The sequence below is a fragment of the Squalius cephalus genome (assembly GCF_949319135.1).
Source record: "Squalius cephalus genome assembly, chromosome: 7".
In the NCBI taxonomy this organism is placed as follows: Eukaryota; Metazoa; Chordata; class Actinopteri; order Cypriniformes; family Leuciscidae; genus Squalius; species Squalius cephalus.
Genome location: NC_137128.1, coordinates 44,819,748 through 44,839,275, shown reverse-complemented (window position 1 = coordinate 44,839,275; position 19,528 = coordinate 44,819,748). Strand labels below are relative to the sequence as shown.

General features: G+C 38.9%; 1 protein-coding gene across 2 annotated transcripts in view; it reads left to right on the top strand.

Moving 5' to 3' along the window:
* Positions 1–19,528, top strand: part of eps15l1b (epidermal growth factor receptor pathway substrate 15-like 1b) — a 71,666-nt gene that overhangs the window by 11,788 nt on the left and 40,350 nt on the right. For both annotated transcript variants that reach the window (XM_079876887.1, XM_079876886.1), the window contains exons 10-16: positions 261–421; positions 10,293–10,449; positions 13,380–13,442; positions 14,099–14,184; positions 15,076–15,148; positions 16,909–17,070; positions 18,814–19,011. In XM_079876887.1, coding sequence (XP_079733013.1) covers positions 261–421; positions 10,293–10,449; positions 13,380–13,442; positions 14,099–14,184; positions 15,076–15,148; positions 16,909–17,070; positions 18,814–19,011 — 900 coding nt within the window. The remainder of the gene's footprint in view (positions 1–260; positions 422–10,292; positions 10,450–13,379; positions 13,443–14,098; positions 14,185–15,075; positions 15,149–16,908; positions 17,071–18,813; positions 19,012–19,528) is intronic.

Below are 19,528 nucleotides of genomic sequence, written 5' to 3'. Positions count from 1 at the left end.
GTACTGTATATATATATATAGTACACTAAAACTCTGAAAACTTGAATATTTTCTCACACAGTAATTTTTATACACAATACATTGTCACTATCCATGATGATACACATTGCTGCATATTTCATATTGCGATATATTGTGACATGATATATTGTTACAGCACTAGTAGTCATAGATGCATATGGAAAATTCACATAATGCACGTTGCACAAATAATATGAGTCATATGTGATTCAAAATGTCCCCTAAATGTGTGTTTGCAGCCGTCCTCTGATCTCTGGGTGGTGCCGGCGGATGACAGAGAGCAGTACGAGGAGATCTTTGATCTGGCGGACTCTGATTTTGATGGGATGGTTGGAGGAGGTGAAGTGAAGGATATCTTCATGAACTCCCGGCTGCCTCAGAGCGTCCTGGCACACATATGGTGAGATTAAACAGAAAAAATGCAACCGTGTATCTAAGTAAAGTCACCCACAGCCTTTTTAAAGGGGTGGTTGATTATGATTTCACTTTTCTAACTTTAGTTAGTGTGTAATGTTGCTGTTTGAGCATAAACAACATGGTAACACTTTACAATAAGGTTTGTTTGTTAACATTAGTTAACTACTGTGGGCGACAATCTGAGAGCCACAAAAAATTGTCGACCGAGAGGCTGAACAGGGAAAACTAATTTGCCAGACGCGCTTCAATGATGACAAAATCCAAGGACTGCATTTTGTCGTTTTATTATCGTGAGAAGCAAACAAGGTTGTGTATTAAAACATTCCTTAATTGTTTCTCAGACATTCGATATACAGCGTTTAGATAGCGGTCAACAAAAATATGACTTCCCCAGTCACCCCCTTTCTCCCTTCTCCAACCACGCAGGTGAACAGCTGATAAACTCTACTTCCTCCCCACCACCAAGTGCATTGATTACCGTAAATAGCCAAAAGGGTGTTCAGAATAAATAAAACATACCCAGCTCTTACATTCCGGCCCCTAATTATTACAGTTAATACACAGTAATAATTACACAAACATTACACATGCAGGGGAAAGAACAAAATTATTTATAGTCCATCATTTAAATGTGAGCCAATCTTCTGTTTTCTCTCAGAGAAAAACAAAACAAAAAAAAGTCAAAAAATAGCCCAGTCAATTCAGTCAAAAGTCATGTTATCCAAGTACAGCAATCAGGATTCAGCTGACTCCTGAAGAAGGCAGATCTTGGTCACAGGCCGGCATATACGGCTGGTTTGGGTCTTAATCCAGACTTGTCTCACGAGTCCTCTTCTGTCTGGTACCACTTCAGTTATCTTTCCAACAATCCATGAGTTGCGGGGCGCAGAATCATCCACTATGAGTATGATGTCTCCAGGAATGAAATTCCGCTTGATCTTTGTCCATTTTTGTCGTTCCTGCAGTTGTGGTAAATACTCCTTAGTCCACCTTTTCCAAAACAAATCAGCCATGTATTGGACTTGCTTCCATCTTCGTCGTGCATACATGTCCTCTTTCTGAAATAGTCCAAGAGGTAAACAAGGTTTAGTTTTAAGAAGCAGAAGGTGGTTCGGAGTTAATGCTTCCAAATCGTTGGGATCTGTCGATTCCTTGGTAATGGGTCTACTGTTGAGAATTGATTCCACTTCACAGAGCACTGTGCAGAGTGATTCCTCGTCCAGACTTTGTGTCCTTAAAGTTGAATTAAGGACCTTTCTGACAGACCGAATCAACCTCTCCCATGCTCCTCCATGATGTGACCCAGTGGGAGGGTTGAAGGTCCATTTTATTCCCTTTAACGAGAGTGCATCATTGATCTGTTCCAAGTTCCATCCTTCAATGGCTCGTCTCAACTCACGCTCTGCTCCGACAAAGTTGGTGCCGTTGTCTGACCGCAACTCCTTAACCTGTCCTCTTCTCGCAATGAAGCGTCGTATTGCATTAATGCAAGAATCTGTGTCCAGCGACGAGGCAACTTCAATGTGTACTGCTCTTATCGCCAAACACGTGAAGATAACTCCATATCTTTTTACAAGACTCCTACCACGCTTGACCTCAAACGGACCAAAGTAGTCGACTCCAACGTGACTGAAAGGAGGTTCTTCCGAAGAAACTCTGTCTTCAGGCAAGTCTGCCATTTGCTGTTGACCTGCAGCTCCATGTAGCCGCCGACACACCACACATCTCGCCAAGATCCTCCTTATGGAACCACTAACACCAGTGATCCAGTATCTCTGGCGTAGTCTTGACAACATATGGTTTCTACCTCCATGGCCAACCTCTTGATGAATATGTTGTAGAATGAGGTCAGAGATATGAAGGTCTTTAGCTAATATGGCAGGATGTTTCGACTCTTCAGGCATAGCAGCCTTACTCAGCCGTCCTCCAACTCTTAACACACCATCTTCCAATATTGGATTGAGCTTGTATACATGGCTGTTTCTTTTTACACCTTCTCCCTTTTGGAGACAGGAAAATTCTTCTGAGAACCTTCTTCTCTGACAAAACATAATTATTCCAATTTCAGCTTCTCGGATCTCTCCCAATGAGAGATAACCACCGCAGAACTTATTCTTGAAATCACACATGTCCTTGGTGAGAGCATCTCTCTGTTGAGTTGCATTTGACACTGGCCGAGTAAGACATACAGTGGTCTCTTTCATCTTCCTGAGGTTCAGAAGCAAAACCTTGAATCTCAGGACCCAACCCATTACTCTTGTCAGACGTGTCCAAGATGAGGTGCGATTGATCAAACAAGTTATGGCATCATTCTCCTCCCTTATTGCGGAAACTTCAATTGCAGCGGATACCTTGACCTCAGGATCTCCAGGTGGAAGCTCTTGCAATTCATCTGGGTTAACAGGCCAGTCTTCCTCTGATTGCAAGAGAAATGAGGGACCAGAAATCCAAGTTTCGTTGTTTAGGAATGGTTCCGCCCTCGCACCTCTGGAGGCAAGATCTGCGGGATTGTGTGCAGTGTTCACAAATCTCCATTGAGATGCATCAGAAACCTTGAGAATCTCGGAGACTCTGTTTGCCACAAAGATTCGAAATCTTGAAGTTTCATTCTTAATGTATTTTAATACAGAGGTACTGTCTGTCCAGAAAACAGAGTCTTGAAGCTGCAATCTTAGCTCCTTTCTCCACAGTTTGTCCATACGAGCTGCTACAACAGCAGCTATCAACTCCATACGTGGGATAGTAACAGGCTTCAAAGGTGCCACCCTGGATTTTCCCATTATGAAGGCACTGTGTATCTGCGAATGTTCATTACGCAGCAGTAGATAGGTGACAACACCGTATCCTTCCTCACTTGCGTCGGCAAAATGGTGCAACTGAGCAGTGGCTGCATTTCCAAAGTTCAGAGGTTTTAAACATCGTCTGATGCTGAAGCCTTCCAACTGATGAAGCTCTTTCAACCAGTCCATCCATTCCTGGGCAACTGCTACTGGTATGACGTCATCCCATCCTAGCCGGCTTCGACACAGATCTTGAAGAATTCTTTTAGCTGTAAAAACCACAGGAGCTAGGATCCCCAGAGGGTCATAGAAAGAGCTGACAGTTGACAGGATGCCTCTGCGAGTCAATGGTCTCTCCTGAATAGTTATGCTGAACTTAAAGGTGTCAGACTGGACGCACCAGCGCACACCCAGTGCTCTCTCAATAGGTAGTGAGTCATGGTCCAGATCCAGGTCTTTAACTTCCTTTGCTCTCTCCTCCTCAGGTATTGAGGCCAACACACTGCGACTGTTGCTTATCCATTTTGTTAGATGAAAGCCACCCTTGGCACAGATGGCTTTAAGGCCTTTATAAAGGGATATAGCTTCCTGTTCTGAGGCTACAGAAGCAAGGCAGTCATCCACATAGAAACTGTTCATTATGGTATCAATCACTTGCTGGCTGAAAAACTCTTCATTGTCTTCTGCGCACCTCCGTAGAGCAAAGTTAGCGCAGCTTGGAGAAGAAGTTGCCCCAAACAAATGGACAACCATCCTGTACTCAGCCAAACACTGACTGAAATCTCCACTGGACCACCAAAGAAATCTCAACAGGTCGGCATCCTCCCCTGGAACTTGAACCTGATGAAACATCGCCTCAATATCAGACATCAAAACAATAGGCTCTTTCCTGAACCTGGTCAGGACTCCAATCAACGTACTAGTCAAATCAGGGCCGTTCAGGAGTTGCGTGTTGAGTGATGCGCCTTGAAATGATGCTGCACAATCAAAGACAACTCTGATTTTTTCTTTCTTTGGATGGTATACCCCATGGTGGGGAATATACCAAACTTTTCCGTCGCTGCGTTCCAGATCTGTGGTTGGCACAATCTCAGCATAGCCACTGGATATAAGGTTATTCATGAAAGCAGTGTAGTCCTTATGGAGTGATGAATCTCTGATAAACCTTCTCTTCAGGTTAAGGGTGCGTTGTTCTGCAATTTTACGGTTGTTAGGTATGCTTATCTTCCTGTCCTTCAGAGGTAAAGCAATACTGTAATGACCATTAACCAATTTCACAGTATTGTTAGCCATTTCTAAGAACCTGCAGTCATCCCTTGAAAGTCCTAGCTGTTCTTCCTGACTGCATTCTGGAAAGTCTGTCTTAAACTGTTGCTTCCAGAGTTCATCAAGTGTTACAGCCGAAATTCTGTTGATGGTAAATGCGGACTGATACACATCAGGTCCATCACAACATTCTCCACCCAGGGGTCCATTTACCGTCCAACCAAGCATTGTCTTGATGGCATATGGCCCTTCGTCCACACTACGGATGATTTCAAGTGGTTCCAACGCCCGGGGTACATTCATTCCTATCAGAAGCTCCACGTCTGTATCTATCTCAGGCAAGTACACATGTTTCAAATGAGGCCATTTAGCCAAATCGTCCTGTCGTGGGATGTTACTCCTATTCACCGGCATCCTAGGTTGTGAGAAGATATCTGGCATTTCACAATACCAGCCACTGTCCAATCCAGCCACTTCCAAGTCCGACACAATACAACTGTCCACAATTCTCTCTTGGCCCATAGTGCGCAGCAGAATCTTAGTTTTTCTCCCAGAGAGATTTAATCTATCCATCAAACCCATTGTGCAGAAAGATGCTGAACTTCCCTGGTCCAAAAAGGCATAGGTCTCCACGGTCCTTTGCCCACTCTTTGATTTAACTTTTACTGGTACAATGGCAAGCTTAAAATCTTGTTCACCGGCCCCAGTAAGACCACTGGTTTGGACTGCAACCAAAGAACTGCCCACTGCACTCTCTGAGTTGCTCTTACCTTTCTCTGCATGAGCTGCTTTATCCTTGTGGTGGATGTGAAGCATACTAGGGTGCCTCAAGCCACATGTTTTACAAGAGAGACGTTTCCTGCACTCCTTACTTATGTGACCAATACACAAACAGCCAAAACAAACTCCCAACTTTTTCAGGAAATCGATTTTCTCACTTTGAGCTTTCTTCTCCAGCAGAGTACAAAACCCCAACATGTGTCCACCCTTACAGTACAGGCATGTCCTTTCAGGTGAATGTCCATCTTTAACCTTATGTTCTGTTAGTGTCCTTTCAACTGTAGTAGCAGCAGTGGCAAAGCTACTTCCTTTAGCCCCTGAGCGAAGTGATTTTGTCCTGCTGCCTTCCTTATTTGCCACCGATACTGGTACGTCCTGTAGATTTCCAAACACAGGATCTGTCATGATCTTCACTTGACGCTCCAGAAAAGTCACAATGTCAGCAAACATAACTCTCCGGCAATGCGTTTCCTGGATGTTACATGACACTGTACGCCACTTGTCTCTCAGTTTGTAAGGTAATCTTTTAATCACAGTGATCATAATGGCAGGTGTATTCAGTTCACAAAGACTATGAACCTCTTCCATGGCATTGCAACATCCACGCAAGAAAAGACTATATGCATGTAAAGCCTTGCCATCTTCTGGCTTAATCACTGGCCATGAAGAGACCTTATCCAAATAGGCAGATGCTATCATGTGCTCATTTCCAAAGTGTTCATGCAGTAAAGTCTTTGCCTTTGCATAGCCTGAGCCGTCAATCAAATGTTGACAGCTCTTGACAAGTTGTTGTGGTTGCCCCCTGGTGTACTGTTCAAGAAAATGCAGGCTGTCTTCAGCATTATCAGACTTTTGCTCAATTACTTGTTCAAAAGACCGCATGAAAGCATGGTACTGTAGAGGGTCGCCATCAAATATTTGGATATTTCTTTTAGGCAGCGATAAAAGACATTGCTGATGTACTAACATTGATGTTATCTCATTCTGTTTTTTCATTATAGACAACATGTTGTTCTGGTCACTGTTGATGTTCGTGGAAAATGGTGTATGAACATCTCTATGATTAAACACTGGAGGCGCTGTAGTATTTGGAACTGTGCTCTGTCTCATAAGCTCTGAAGGCCCCTGCTGGAGATAGATGGTATTGTCAGCCATTTTCTGTTTTGGCCTTCCAAGCTGTAAATCAGCGTTTCCCATTGCTGGTTTTCCCTTTTTATCCTTTCCAAGCTGTGGAACAAAAGTCTCTGCATCAGTATTAAGAGCTTCAACCGTTTTCCCCTTTTTCTCAAAATATGACTCCATTCCATTAGATTGAGAAACCACACTCCGCACACCAGATCCAGAGGTCCTCAAAACATTCAATTTAGCCACTGATGCAGCTATATCGGCTTTAAGCTGAAGTTGTTCCTTTTGCTGTCTTAATTTCTCTTCCTGTTCCTCAAGAGAATGTTTTTCCTTCAGCAAACCTTGACGGGCAAGTAGAGCGGCCATTTCAGCCTCTGCTCTAAGACGTGCAGATGAAGTAGTGGAAACATTTGATTTTGAACCTTGTTTTCCACTGCTTAGGTTTGATATGCTGTCACATGGCAATATGTCATCCTGGTCATCATGTTGAGAAGATGGATGCCGTTGTCCCATTTTTACATTCTCATGAATCATAATTTCATCCCCAAACAGAACTTCCTGATCACACTCCAAATTATGAGTTAGCTCTGAACGAGGCCTGTAGGTTTCTGAGATCCATTCTTTGGCATCCTTAATAAACCCTTGGCTGTATTCAGTGATGCTTTTGAACCATGCATTTTGTCTCTCCTGTTCCTCAGAAGGGATTAAAGGCATCAAAGAGTTGTGCAATGCAGTGGCATTTTCATACAATTGCAGCAGAACATCAAACTGTGCTTTAACTTGTGAAGCATTTTGATCATCTCTCATGAGCTCTTTGAGAGACGGTATCTGTCTCTTTAAGTTGCTTATTTCCTTTTTACGCTGTTTCTGAATTGACTCAATCCTGTTTGCCAGAGCCTTTTCAGTCAGAGTGATTTTTCTTTTTTCCATATTAGATTTAGTTGAACCAGCCCTTGATCCACTCATTTTGTGCACAAACAGATGCAACTGAACATCGCAGTATGAATCCAACGTAAAGCAACAATCAAGCCAGTAGCCACAACAATTAAATGCCGACACGAATAACCAATGCACCTAAGCAACACCGCACACACATCAGCTGATCGCTCCAAACACAAACCCGATCAGCGGCAATCAACCCGCTCCAAACATCAGCAACACCAAACCTCAACAAGTGGCAGTAACCCGTTCAAAACTATCTTCCAAACAAGCCATAACACAAAACAAAACGCAGGTTACATACCACTGTTTGTGTGCGATGCTCTCCCGCGGCCGCCGTTCTCCAGGATATTCAGCCGAATCCGTGTGTGTCTCAATGGCCGATGATCCCGTATCTCCGTGAGTGATCACGACCTTCAATGAGCGTGGCTTATGTTCCAAGTGTATCTTGATTTTTGTTGACAAATGTGGGCGACAATCTGAGAGCCACAAAAAATTGTCGACCGAGAGGCTGAACAGGGAAAACTAATTTGCCAGACGCGCTTCAATGATGACAAAATCCAAGGACTGCATTTTGTCGTTTTATTATCGTGAGAAGCAAACAAGGTTGTGTATTAAAACATTCCATAATTGTTTCTCAGACATTCGATATACAGCGTTTAGATAGCGGTCAACAAAAATATGACTTCCCCAGTCACCCCCTTTCTCCCTTCTCCAACCACGCAGGTGAACAGCTGATAAACTCTACTTCCTCCCCACCACCAAGTGCATTGATTACCGTAAATAGCCAAAAGGGTGTTCGGAATAAATAAAACATACCCAGCTCTTACAACTACATTAGTTAACATGAACTAATAATGACCTGCACTTATACAGCATTTATTAATCTTTGTTAATGTTAATTTCAACATTTACTAATACTTTATTAAAATCTTGTTAACATTAGTCAGTGCACTGTGAACTAACATTAACTAACAATGAACAGCTTTATTTTTATTACCTAATGTTAACAAAGATTAACAAATACAGTAACAAATGTATAGCTCATGGTTAGTTCATGTTAGTAAATACATTAACTAATGAACCTTATTGTTAAGTGTTACCAACAACATCTGCAAAGTTATGACGCTCAGAGTTCAAAGCAAAGGGAGATATTTGCTTTTAAAGAAATCGTTTTCTTAAGGACTACAACAAACAACTACAGGACATTAATCCTGGGATAGTGACATCACTAACCCTAAAATTTACATAAACAACGCCCCCGGGAACATGTTGAGAAGAGGAGTTATAGTAGAGGACATTTGTGAGTCTGCTCAAGCTGTCGCATCTATCTTTTCACATGCAATACAGTACGCAACACAAATGCAATATCATGTCACTCTGTAGGCATCTTACAACAGTTCCCACACAAGCGATTTTATAGATTATCATGACAGAATATGTTAATCAAAGACTTAGTGAAGATAGTTGACTTCACATCAGCAACATAAATTCATCATCTAACCATTCAGAAATGTCCTGTTGCATTCTACATGTTGTCACTTCTTGAGGTTCTCCATCATTGTCCAACTCCAGTTTAAACATAAAAGGCAGAACAGTTGCTAATAGAGATGCACCGATTACAATTTTCTGGGCCGATTCCGATTTTTCATTAAGTTTGACCTGCCGATACCGATTTTAGCCGATTCCGATTTAATTTTTTCACAAATATTTATTTTATATCTTTTCTGTAATAGAACATTTTACAATTTGCATATACAAATTGTTTTGAACAGATAAACACTATAAAATAGAACTATATAAATTACTCCAGGTGTGGGTAATTCACACACATCTAAAGTGCAGTGTTATGGAAGAACCATTTCCTTTTCACATTCAATATCCAATAATTTTTTTATATATGTATTTAGCAAACTAAACGTCTGTATGAAAACAGGGAATGGCGATAAAATAATATATAAATAAAAAATTAAATAAATATAGCCTTGCAGTATAAAGATATTTCTCAAAGCACACACACACTAGGCCTATTGCAAGCCCTTGTACAAACTGAATAATAAAAAGTTTAAATGGGTACATTTTCTATAAATATTGGTCTTCGTTTTCTTTTCTGACATAGCCTACTCCAGTTCTTGTTAAAACACGCAAATTCTGTGCATTTTGGGCACTTTTTTTGTGAAACCCTATTTAGGCTATTTTGTCCATCAAAAGTGTGCTTTCCCTTTAATTGAGCGTGAGCAGCAAATAGACTCGGCGCCGAAACACGCGCTTCACTGCTCGCGACGCTCCTGCTTGACGCTCACGCGCTGCTCCTGCTCCCGTTGTGAATGCACTCATTGATTAACATGCACGCCGGAAAAAAATATGCGCTTGCGGTCTGAATGGATGTAATTCACGAGGTTTTTTACATGTGTGTTCCGTGTGCACGTGTGATGCTGATGTTGCGCGATGTTAATCATGCGGCGCCCGAGTGCATTTGACCGGCATAAAATCGGCATTTGTCAGACTGACCGGCCGGTCGCCGGTCACGGCCGATCACGTGAAAATCGGCCAATTCCGGTCACCAGCCGATCAATCGGTGCATCTCTAGTTGCTAACACACACATGAGCTCTTGAAGCTCCGCACTCTGTGCCAGGAGCAGCAGCTCATTTGCATTTAAAGGGACACACACGAACCGATGTGTTTATGAAGACCCTCAAAAAGGAACAATTTTAACATGCTGTAAAAAATTGTTTGTGGGGTATTTTGAGCTAAAACTTCACATACACACTCTGGGGACATCCAAGACTTATTTTACATATTGTAAAAAGGGGCATTATACCACCCCTTAAAAACCATGCTAGTGCTTGCAAAATGAACCTTTTGTGTTCTTTCATTAGTCCAACAGCAGTAGGATTTATGACTATCTTTCATGCATGTGTTCATTGAAGCATAACGTTGTTGTCTGTTGTTTTGGTCTGCAGGTCGCTGGCGGACACTCAGCGTACCGGCAAACTCACCAAAGAGCAGTTCTGTCTGGCGATGCACCTGATTCAGGAGAAAGTTAAAGGAGTGGACCCTCCTCAGAGTCTGACCCCTGACATGATACCACCGTCAGAGAGAGGGGTCGCCAGCACACCTGTGAGTGTGATCCTCTCACGTTGCATGTATTTAGCTACGTTCAGACGATTCCGATGATTGTGCATATCTGATTGAAATCCGATCAGAATTAGCTAATGTGAACAACAAAAAAATATATATTTTTACAAATCTGTTTCAAGCTACGTCCATATATGGTTTAGCCTGGAAATCCAGACCTAAATCTTAAAGATTAATGGTCTGGCGTCGACTAATGAAAGTCGTCCAGCTCGAGGGGCGGCACCAAGCATGCATTTGAAAATCTCACTCCACGCAATTGGATAACACTACGACCAATCACAACAAGCCCCATACGCTTAGCTAACAGCGGAGCTAACTGGTAGATTAGACTCTTGCCGTATCCGGTCGGCGAAACAGCAAAAACGCCCTTCTTGCAAAGGAACGATTCGAGCGCCGTCTTCTGTTCCTCTTTTAGAGAAAAAGCCAAGTCTAACTCGTTCATTGTAGCGGCCAAAGCCATTTCAAACAACTGGTGTTCATCCATAGCCATCTTGCAATGTTTACTAATGACTTCGACGTCACAGCGCTGTCGTCTTCTGTTTAGCTCGCCTCTGGCCCGCCTATATCAGATAACCCGATGTGATTGGTGCAGCTCGGATACAAGGGCATATTTAATGAGCATCATTACTCGACGCCAGAGTAACTCGCTGAGCAAATTCAAGTTGTGCTCTCGCGAGAACTCTGGATTTCCATGGTATATATGGTTTGAAATCCTATTCAAATTGCATTTCTGGAAATCCGTTTCAGTCTGACCGCTCTGATTGGATTTCGCGTGGTTGACTTTCTCACGCCACGTAAAACAGACGACGTTATCCACCTTAATCCTGCGCCCCATAGCGCTTTGCGCGAATTATGGGTGTAACTTCCGTTAAGCTGTAAACAATCAGTGAAACGCTCGCTCTATGAACGCAATACGTTAAAGTGTCACAGTGAGATGACATTAATCTACTCACCCTTCAACCATCGAACATTAAAATGAAATTTAAAAGTGTAAAAGCATCAACAAGGTACTTTCAACAGACCAAATAACCCCAAAAGCGCGAGTCTTTGGTTAAATATCACTGTAGTAATATCTATATATATCTGTATTATGTAACTTATGTTGCCTTAATCAAAAATGTTCATTAACTTCAGCATTACGTGATACTATTTCAAAGTGATTTCCGCCATTTTGACAGATTATAAATTGCATTTACCTGTGAAAACAAACCTGGAAAGAGACGTGAGGATTTGAGGAGAATAACGAGAGATTCTTCGTGCATTCCAGTGAATTATTAATGGAATATATCGTAAATTAAATTCGGGAGAACAGACCACAGATGTGCAGGATATGTTGTCCTTTTTCATGCTTTTACAGCGGATTGCAACGGGAAAAAAGAAAATAATCACGAGGAAAAGAAAGCAGCGATATCTGCTTTCTATCTCTTTCCATAGATATTCTTGTTATAACGTGTCACGTTAAAATACCAAGTTTAACGTTATTCTCATGATGACTGAAAATAAATCATGAAGGGAAATTCACAGCTCATGCAGTCAAACTGACGGATCAGCTTTATTTGTAGGGAAATCTTATGATTTGAAATGATTCATTTCAGCCTTTTTGAATGGAAGTTCCCCAAACCGGAAGAGCCATCTATAGTTCAAAACGCAGTAAGGTCGTCAGGAATAAGGTGGATAGGAAACATGCTGAAACTCACTGCCGAAACAACGCTGTGTTGTTGCAAAGTGCCGGACGAGCAGAAAATGTAACAATATAACTGAGACATGTTTTGAAACCGGCGGAGACAACAGCGCGGAAAAAAAGCTGTGCATAACAGCCTCCGATTCTGCTTTCCATGTTGCGGTTCATGTTGTTTTTGGCGTATGCTTACCAACGCAACATCATTGCCTTCGAAACCAATGCAGATATTCCCAGAAAACGAAAGAGCTGCGATACACAGTGTGGACATCAATCATTTTAGATCAGAATCCAATCGGATACACCAATAATCGGATTTGGACGGACAGTCTGAACGTAGCCAATGAATCAAGAGCAGGATCCCTTTGTTATAATATTGTTTTGGTAACACTTACAATAAGATCCCATTAGTTAATGCATTCATATTAGCTAACAATGAGCAATTCATTTGTTAGTGTTCAGTTAATTAACTGTTCATGTCAGCTCAGGTTGTATCTGTTAATTTGAACCTTATTATAAAGTGTTACCATCATTTGTATATTATTTATAAGATGGGTAGACTGGGACATGACTAAAATGTCATGGTATGATTAATTGGTAACACTTTACAATACAGTCTGAGTTAACATTAGTTTATTGCATTTAACATGAACTAACAATGAACTATATGTGTATGCCATTTATTAATCTCAGTTAATACTTTTTTTTTTTTTATCAAAAGTTGTATCTGTTTACAGTATTTAATGCATTGTGAACTAACACATGTTAATGTAAACTAACATTAACAAAGTGTAATGTTGTAAAATGTTTGCTTATGCATTAACTAATGTTAACAAATGAGACCTTATTGTAAATTAACTCAAAAATGTTTCAGTGACACTTTATAGTTAGGTCTCATTTGTTAACATAGGTTAATGGATTAAGTTAACATGAACTAACAATAATAAAAATAAAAAAATCTTTGTTTTTGTTAGTTGAAGCACAATTATTTATTGTTTGTTCATGTTAGATCACGGTGCATTAACTAACGTGAACAGATGCAACATTAAGAATGAATTAGTAAATGTTAAAATTAACTAAGATTAATAAATTCTGACATAAGTTAATTTAGTTAACAATGTTTCATTTATTACATAACAAGTGGTAATGCATATTTTTGATAATCCAGTTTATACAAATGAAAGGTACTTTATCTGATTAGATTATTTTATTTTTTATTTGTAACTTGATCCAGATTCTCTCTGGATTCACACCGTCAGTCATGTCCGAATTGACCCCGTCGACCAGTCTGAGCAGGGTAAGTGATGTGTGATGTGTTTCTCCTGTAGGCAGAAGCTTCATTGATCGACATCCATGAACTGCTGTGAGAATAAATTGTGTTCTTTACTTCCTTTTGACAATCTGGGTTGACTTCTGAATGCACGCCATACACACATTTGCAGGTTTAATTGCATTTCTCAATCCCATTCTTTCTCTCTCTCTGTCTCTACCTTCCTGTCAGCTTGATACTGGCCCATTAATCAAAGCAAAAAATACACAATTAATATATTAAATCATGAAAAGTGGGCTGTAATATTATTGGTTAATATTATATTTCCTTGCCTGCACGGTCTTGGTTACATCATCAGAATATAAAACATTTAAATTAAATATTATGCAAACATTAATTTTCTTTAAAGCCACATGCACTGACAAATCATTATTACTAATGTTTAATAATGATTTGTCAGTGCATGTGGCTTTAAATTAAATATTATGCAAACATTAATTTTCTTTAAAGCCACATGCACTGACAAATGATTATTAAACATTATTAAGAAAGTCCATTTTAGTTGTTGCTATGAAGTCTGTCTTTATGTTCAGGCAACAAGAACGCCACCTAGTGCTCATGGATGAGCACTGCATAATTATACACAGTCAGACTCTAGATAACACACAACATGATTTTTCCAGGACAGCAGCAGTTCTGTTGGGTTGGTTGAGCTGACGGGAATCAAGGATCTCGATGGCATCAACCAGGAAATCTCCCAGCTGCAGAGGTCAGAGAGTTTATAGATGGAGAATTATATGCTACACATAACCATATTCTGCTAATTACTTATTATTATTATTATATAATTATATTCATATTAGGTCACACTTTAGATTAGGGTCCAATTCTCACTATTAACTACAACTTTGCCTCAATAAACTCTTAATTACAGCTTATTAATAGTTAGTAAGGTAGTTGTTAAGTTTAGGTATCGGGTGGATTAAGGGAAGTAGAATATAGTCATTCAGAATAAGGCATTAATATGTGCTTTATAAGTACTAATAAACAGCCAATATCCTTGTAATATGCATACTAATAAGCAACTAGTTAATAGTGAGAATAGGACCCTAAACTAAAGTGTGACACTTATACGTGACCCTGGATCACAAAACCAGTCACATGTCGCAAGGTTATATCTGTGGCAATAGCCAACAATACATTGTATGGGTCAAAATTATCAAATTTTCTTTTATGCCAAAAATCATTAGGATATTAAGTAAAGATCATGTTCCATGAAGATATTTTGTACATTTCTTACCGTAAATATATAAAACATGTATTTGTGTGAGTGAATGCTGCACAATCGTGAACATAAATGCACAACTTTAAAGGAGATTTTCTCAATGTTTCGATTTTTTATTGCACCCTCATATTCCAGATTTTCAATAGTTGTATCTCGGCCAAATATTGTCCTATCCTAACAATCCATACATCAATGGAAAGCTTATTTATTCAACTTTCAGATGATGTATAAATCTCAGTTTCATAAAATTGACCCATGTGACTGGGTTTGTGGTCCAGGGTCACATATTACATTATAATTATTATTTACTCTTTTTGCTTTTTCCTCATTTTATATTGTTTTCTGTTTTTTTTTTGTGCATTGCTTGCTTCATAGTGAGAAACGCATTTTAGAGACCGAAATCAGACAGAAAGAGGAAGTCCTGCGACAGAAGAACGGTGAAGTCCAGGTGAGGCTGATCTGTTCATCACTGGTAACCTTTAATGGTAACACTTTGTAATAAACTCCCATTAGTTAATGCATTAACTAACATTGAATAACAATGAGCAATTTGTTACAGTATTTATTAATCTTTATTAACGTTGGTTAATAAAAATACAGCTGTTCATTGTTAGTTCATCAGGTCCATTAAATATTAACAGCTACAACTTTTGAATTTAATAGATTATTAGTAAATGTTGAAATTAACAGTAACTGAAATCAATAAATGCTTTAGAAGTATTTTTTTAATTGTTAGTTCATGTAAACTAATGTAGTTAACTAATTTAGTTAATCTTATTGTTAATTGCTACCCATTTTACAATAAGGTCCCATCAGGTAATGTTAATTAACGCATTAACTAATTTAGTAACACTTTATTTATTATTTATTATTCATATTATTTATTATATATTTATTCTATCACTTATATTAATATGTACTAACTGTAGTAATGGCAGAAAATTATGCACAATAATTCATTACATGCAACTAACCCTAGACCAAACCCTACACCTAACCATAAATACATGTAGTTAATTAATATTACTAAGTACTTAATTGTAAAATTACACCGTAACAAGGACACCTTAAAATAAAAACTATATTTATTAATCTTTGTTAATGTTAGCTGATAAAAAATACATATAGTTCTTCATTTAAAATATTCATTGCTAGTTCATGTCTAACATGAGAAACAGTATTAACAGATGCAACCTTTGGTTTTAATTATGTAATTAGCAAATGTTACTTAGAAGAAGGAAATATAAACTAAGATTAATAAATGCTTTAGAAGTAATTTTCATTGATAGTTCATGTTAGCTTGTGCGAGACTTCCGATTCATTAGCTGTTATAGGTAAATAAACATGAGGATAATTAAGTGCGGTAAATAGTAAAACTATTTGCGCTACACACCAATGTGTTTATAATTACAACAATATATTAAAATGATAGGATAACAAATGCCAGTTTGCAATATCAAGCAGCGTTTCCATTACAGATTTGCACAAAACTTTTTTTCTCTAAATAAAAAAACGATTGCGAAATGACGGCGTTTCCATTAACTGATGTTATGCGACTAAAACTTAATTTTTTCCTCTCTTGATAAGTCACGCCAAAAATCATGCCGACGGATGTTAGTCGGTTTATGTATATCTCAGCCACTGCACTGGCCATTATTATTAATCAAAGGAGACGTATGTGTGTTTTCCAAGCATTAATGGTAAGGAACGACCCTTATTATACTTGTGAGCGGCACATATGAGGTGTTTCTGGGTGTTTCTCCCTCATTTCTGCTTCGAGGTCTTGATTGTGGCATTTATTTGAGGTTTAGAATCCAGTATTCCTGTAATTCTTCTGTCTTTTATGAATTTAATAAAGAACTCTGTCTCGTATTCTGTCCAAACACACCACGTCATTACGTCGGGTGACCTGTAAATGCACAAAAACCGTTTCCATTGCAGTTTTGCGAAATATTTATTTTTCGAATTGCCTGTAAAACCACCTCATGCGAGCATAAAAACTTTTTTGCGATAAATGGGAGTTTTTGCGAAATTGACGTGTTTCCATTAAGCGTATTTTCAATTCGCAATTTCAATTTGCGCAATTTGAAGGGTAATGGAAATGCGGCCACTGTCAATGACACCGTAAGCCTCGTACGTTCAAGTTACAAATTGCTCCATCTGCTCTTACATTAAAAATAAGGTGGATAAAACAGTGTTTCTGTGCAGGAGGTGCAGAGAGACCTGGAGCGTGAGAATGTCGGTCTGCAGGACTTGGAGCACCAGAAACGGGACGCTCAGGATCGACTCAGTGATATGGAGCAACAGAGAGCCAAGCTGGAAACAACACTGGACGAGGCCAAGAACAAATGGCAGGAGGAGAACGCTAAGGTGAGTCTCACTTTGATTTGAGTTGAGATAGAAGATAGACAAGGGTTCCCATGGGTCCTTGAAATCCTTGAAAGTTTGTGAATCTTAAAAAAAAAATATTCAAGGCCCTGGAAAGTTTTTGAAAATAAACATAATAGATACAGTTCCTTGAAAGTGCTTGAATTTATTTTGTGCAAGCCAAGAAGTTTTCTGGAAAAAATTCCATATTATTCCCTCCGGTCCGCTAATGTGTTATTTCGCCAACACTTCGTGGCCTGTGCACACTAGCTTGCTTGATTTACGCTAGCCACGCGCATTTATGGGTTACGTTAAGTGTTTCGCGCGTGAGGTACTTTGTGTTGAACGTTGCCGTGACGTTCACGTGCGCACGAAACTACTACCTCAACGTTTGTTGTTGAACACAACAAATGTGTTCCCACATTAAGTCCTTGAATTTGAGGGTATTGGACCTGGAAAGTCCTTGAAAGGTTCTTGAATTTGAAGTTAACCGAGGTGTGGGAACCTTGAGAGTCTGTTGGCTGATACATACTGTAATGCTGACGCATATTTGATATAATACAAATTAAAATGTTGCATTTTGTATAGCTCAATCAAATCTGTTTCATAATTTATCAAATTTGACACCGTTATCGAACTAAATTGAACCAACATCGAACTGAATTGAGCTGAATAATATTGTCTTCTGTAGAGCTGCGTATAACTCAATTGAACTTGTTTCTTAATTGATTAACCTTATACAGTTATATAACTGAACTGAATCAACATTGAACTGAATTAAGCTGAATGACTCTTGAATGACAGAAGAATTTGAATTGGTCTCATATTTGATGAAGTTTGCACCATTAGGTGCGTTTCCATTACAGATTTGCGATAACTTTAGCGTTTTTTATTTTTTTATTTTTTTAAATGTCATCAAAAAACGATTGCGAAATGACGGCGTTTCCATTAACCGATGTTATGCGACTAAAACTTAATTTTTTCCTCTCGCGATAAGTCATGCCAAAAATCATGGCGATGGACGTTGGTAGGTTTATATCCCAGCCACTGCACTGGCCATTATTATTAATGGAAGGAGACGTATGTGTGTTTTCCAAGCATTAATGGCAAAGAAAGACCCTTATACTTGAAAGCGGCACATATGAGGTGTTTCTGGGTGTTTCTCCCTCATTTCTGCTTCAAGGTCTTGATTGTAGCATTTCTTTGAGGTTTAGAATCCAGTATTCCTGTAATTATTTTGTCTTTTATGAATTTAATTTGTAATTTGAAGGGTAATGATTCTGTTATCTCCCTGTTTATTACTCTGAAGCTGCATTGAAACAATGTAAATAATGGTAACACAGGTCTCATTTGTTGACATTCGTTAATCCAATTGCTAACATGAACTAACAATGAACAATATGTGTTTTAGAGCATAGATTCAACTTTGTTAATGTCCATTGATGGTAGTTAACAGTGCAATAAGTAATGTTACTTTTGAATTTAAGAATGCATTATTAAATGTTGAAATTAACATTAACAAAGGTCATTAAACGCTGCAGTATTGTTCATTGTTAATGGTAACTAACATAACTAATGTTCATAAATAAATACTGTATGACATGACTAGACGGTTGAGCAGTTTATGATCAGATTAAGTGACGTGAACCACATTTTAATGCTGAAAATCCAAAGTCTGACTGATCTAGAACATGCATGATGATTCTTTTATATAAATGCCATCTTTTTTTTATTGTGTGTGTGTAGATCACATCTCTGCAGACTCAGATCTTCTCTCAGGAGTCAGACGTGCAGACGCAGGAGAAGGAGATGAGCAGGACGAAGACGGACCTGTACTGTCTGGAACAAGAGGAGCAGCGTCTGGATGAGAGTCTGCGTGCTGGGAAAGCCAAGCTCGACAGCATCCTCAAACTGCTCAAAACATCGCAGGACGAGATGGACCAGGTCACAAAACAACTAGTGATGCACCGAAATATAAATTCTGGATGCATGGCCGAAACCCAAAACCGAAAAAATATTTATTTCTTATTTTACATTTTTTTTGTTAATGGTATAATTACATTAATATTAGTGCTGTCAATCGATTTATAAAAAAAAATCTACTAATTTAAGCGCACATTTTTCTGTAATTAATTGCATCTAACATTTTTAATATGTTTTTATATTGTAATAATTTCATATTTAATCTCCAAATTAATGTAGAAACAATTAATTATTTAAAGGCGTCTTTGGTAACACTTTATTTTACAGTGTCTTTGTTACATATCTTACATGTACTTACCATAGTAATAACAGTAAATTATGCATAATTACATGCAACAAACCCTCAACCAAACCCTAATCCTACTCTAACCCTATAGTAAGTACATGTAGTTGCTTAATATTACTCAATACTTAAATATATAATTACACTGTAACACTGACACCTTAAAATAAAGTGTAACCGCATCTTTTTATGAAA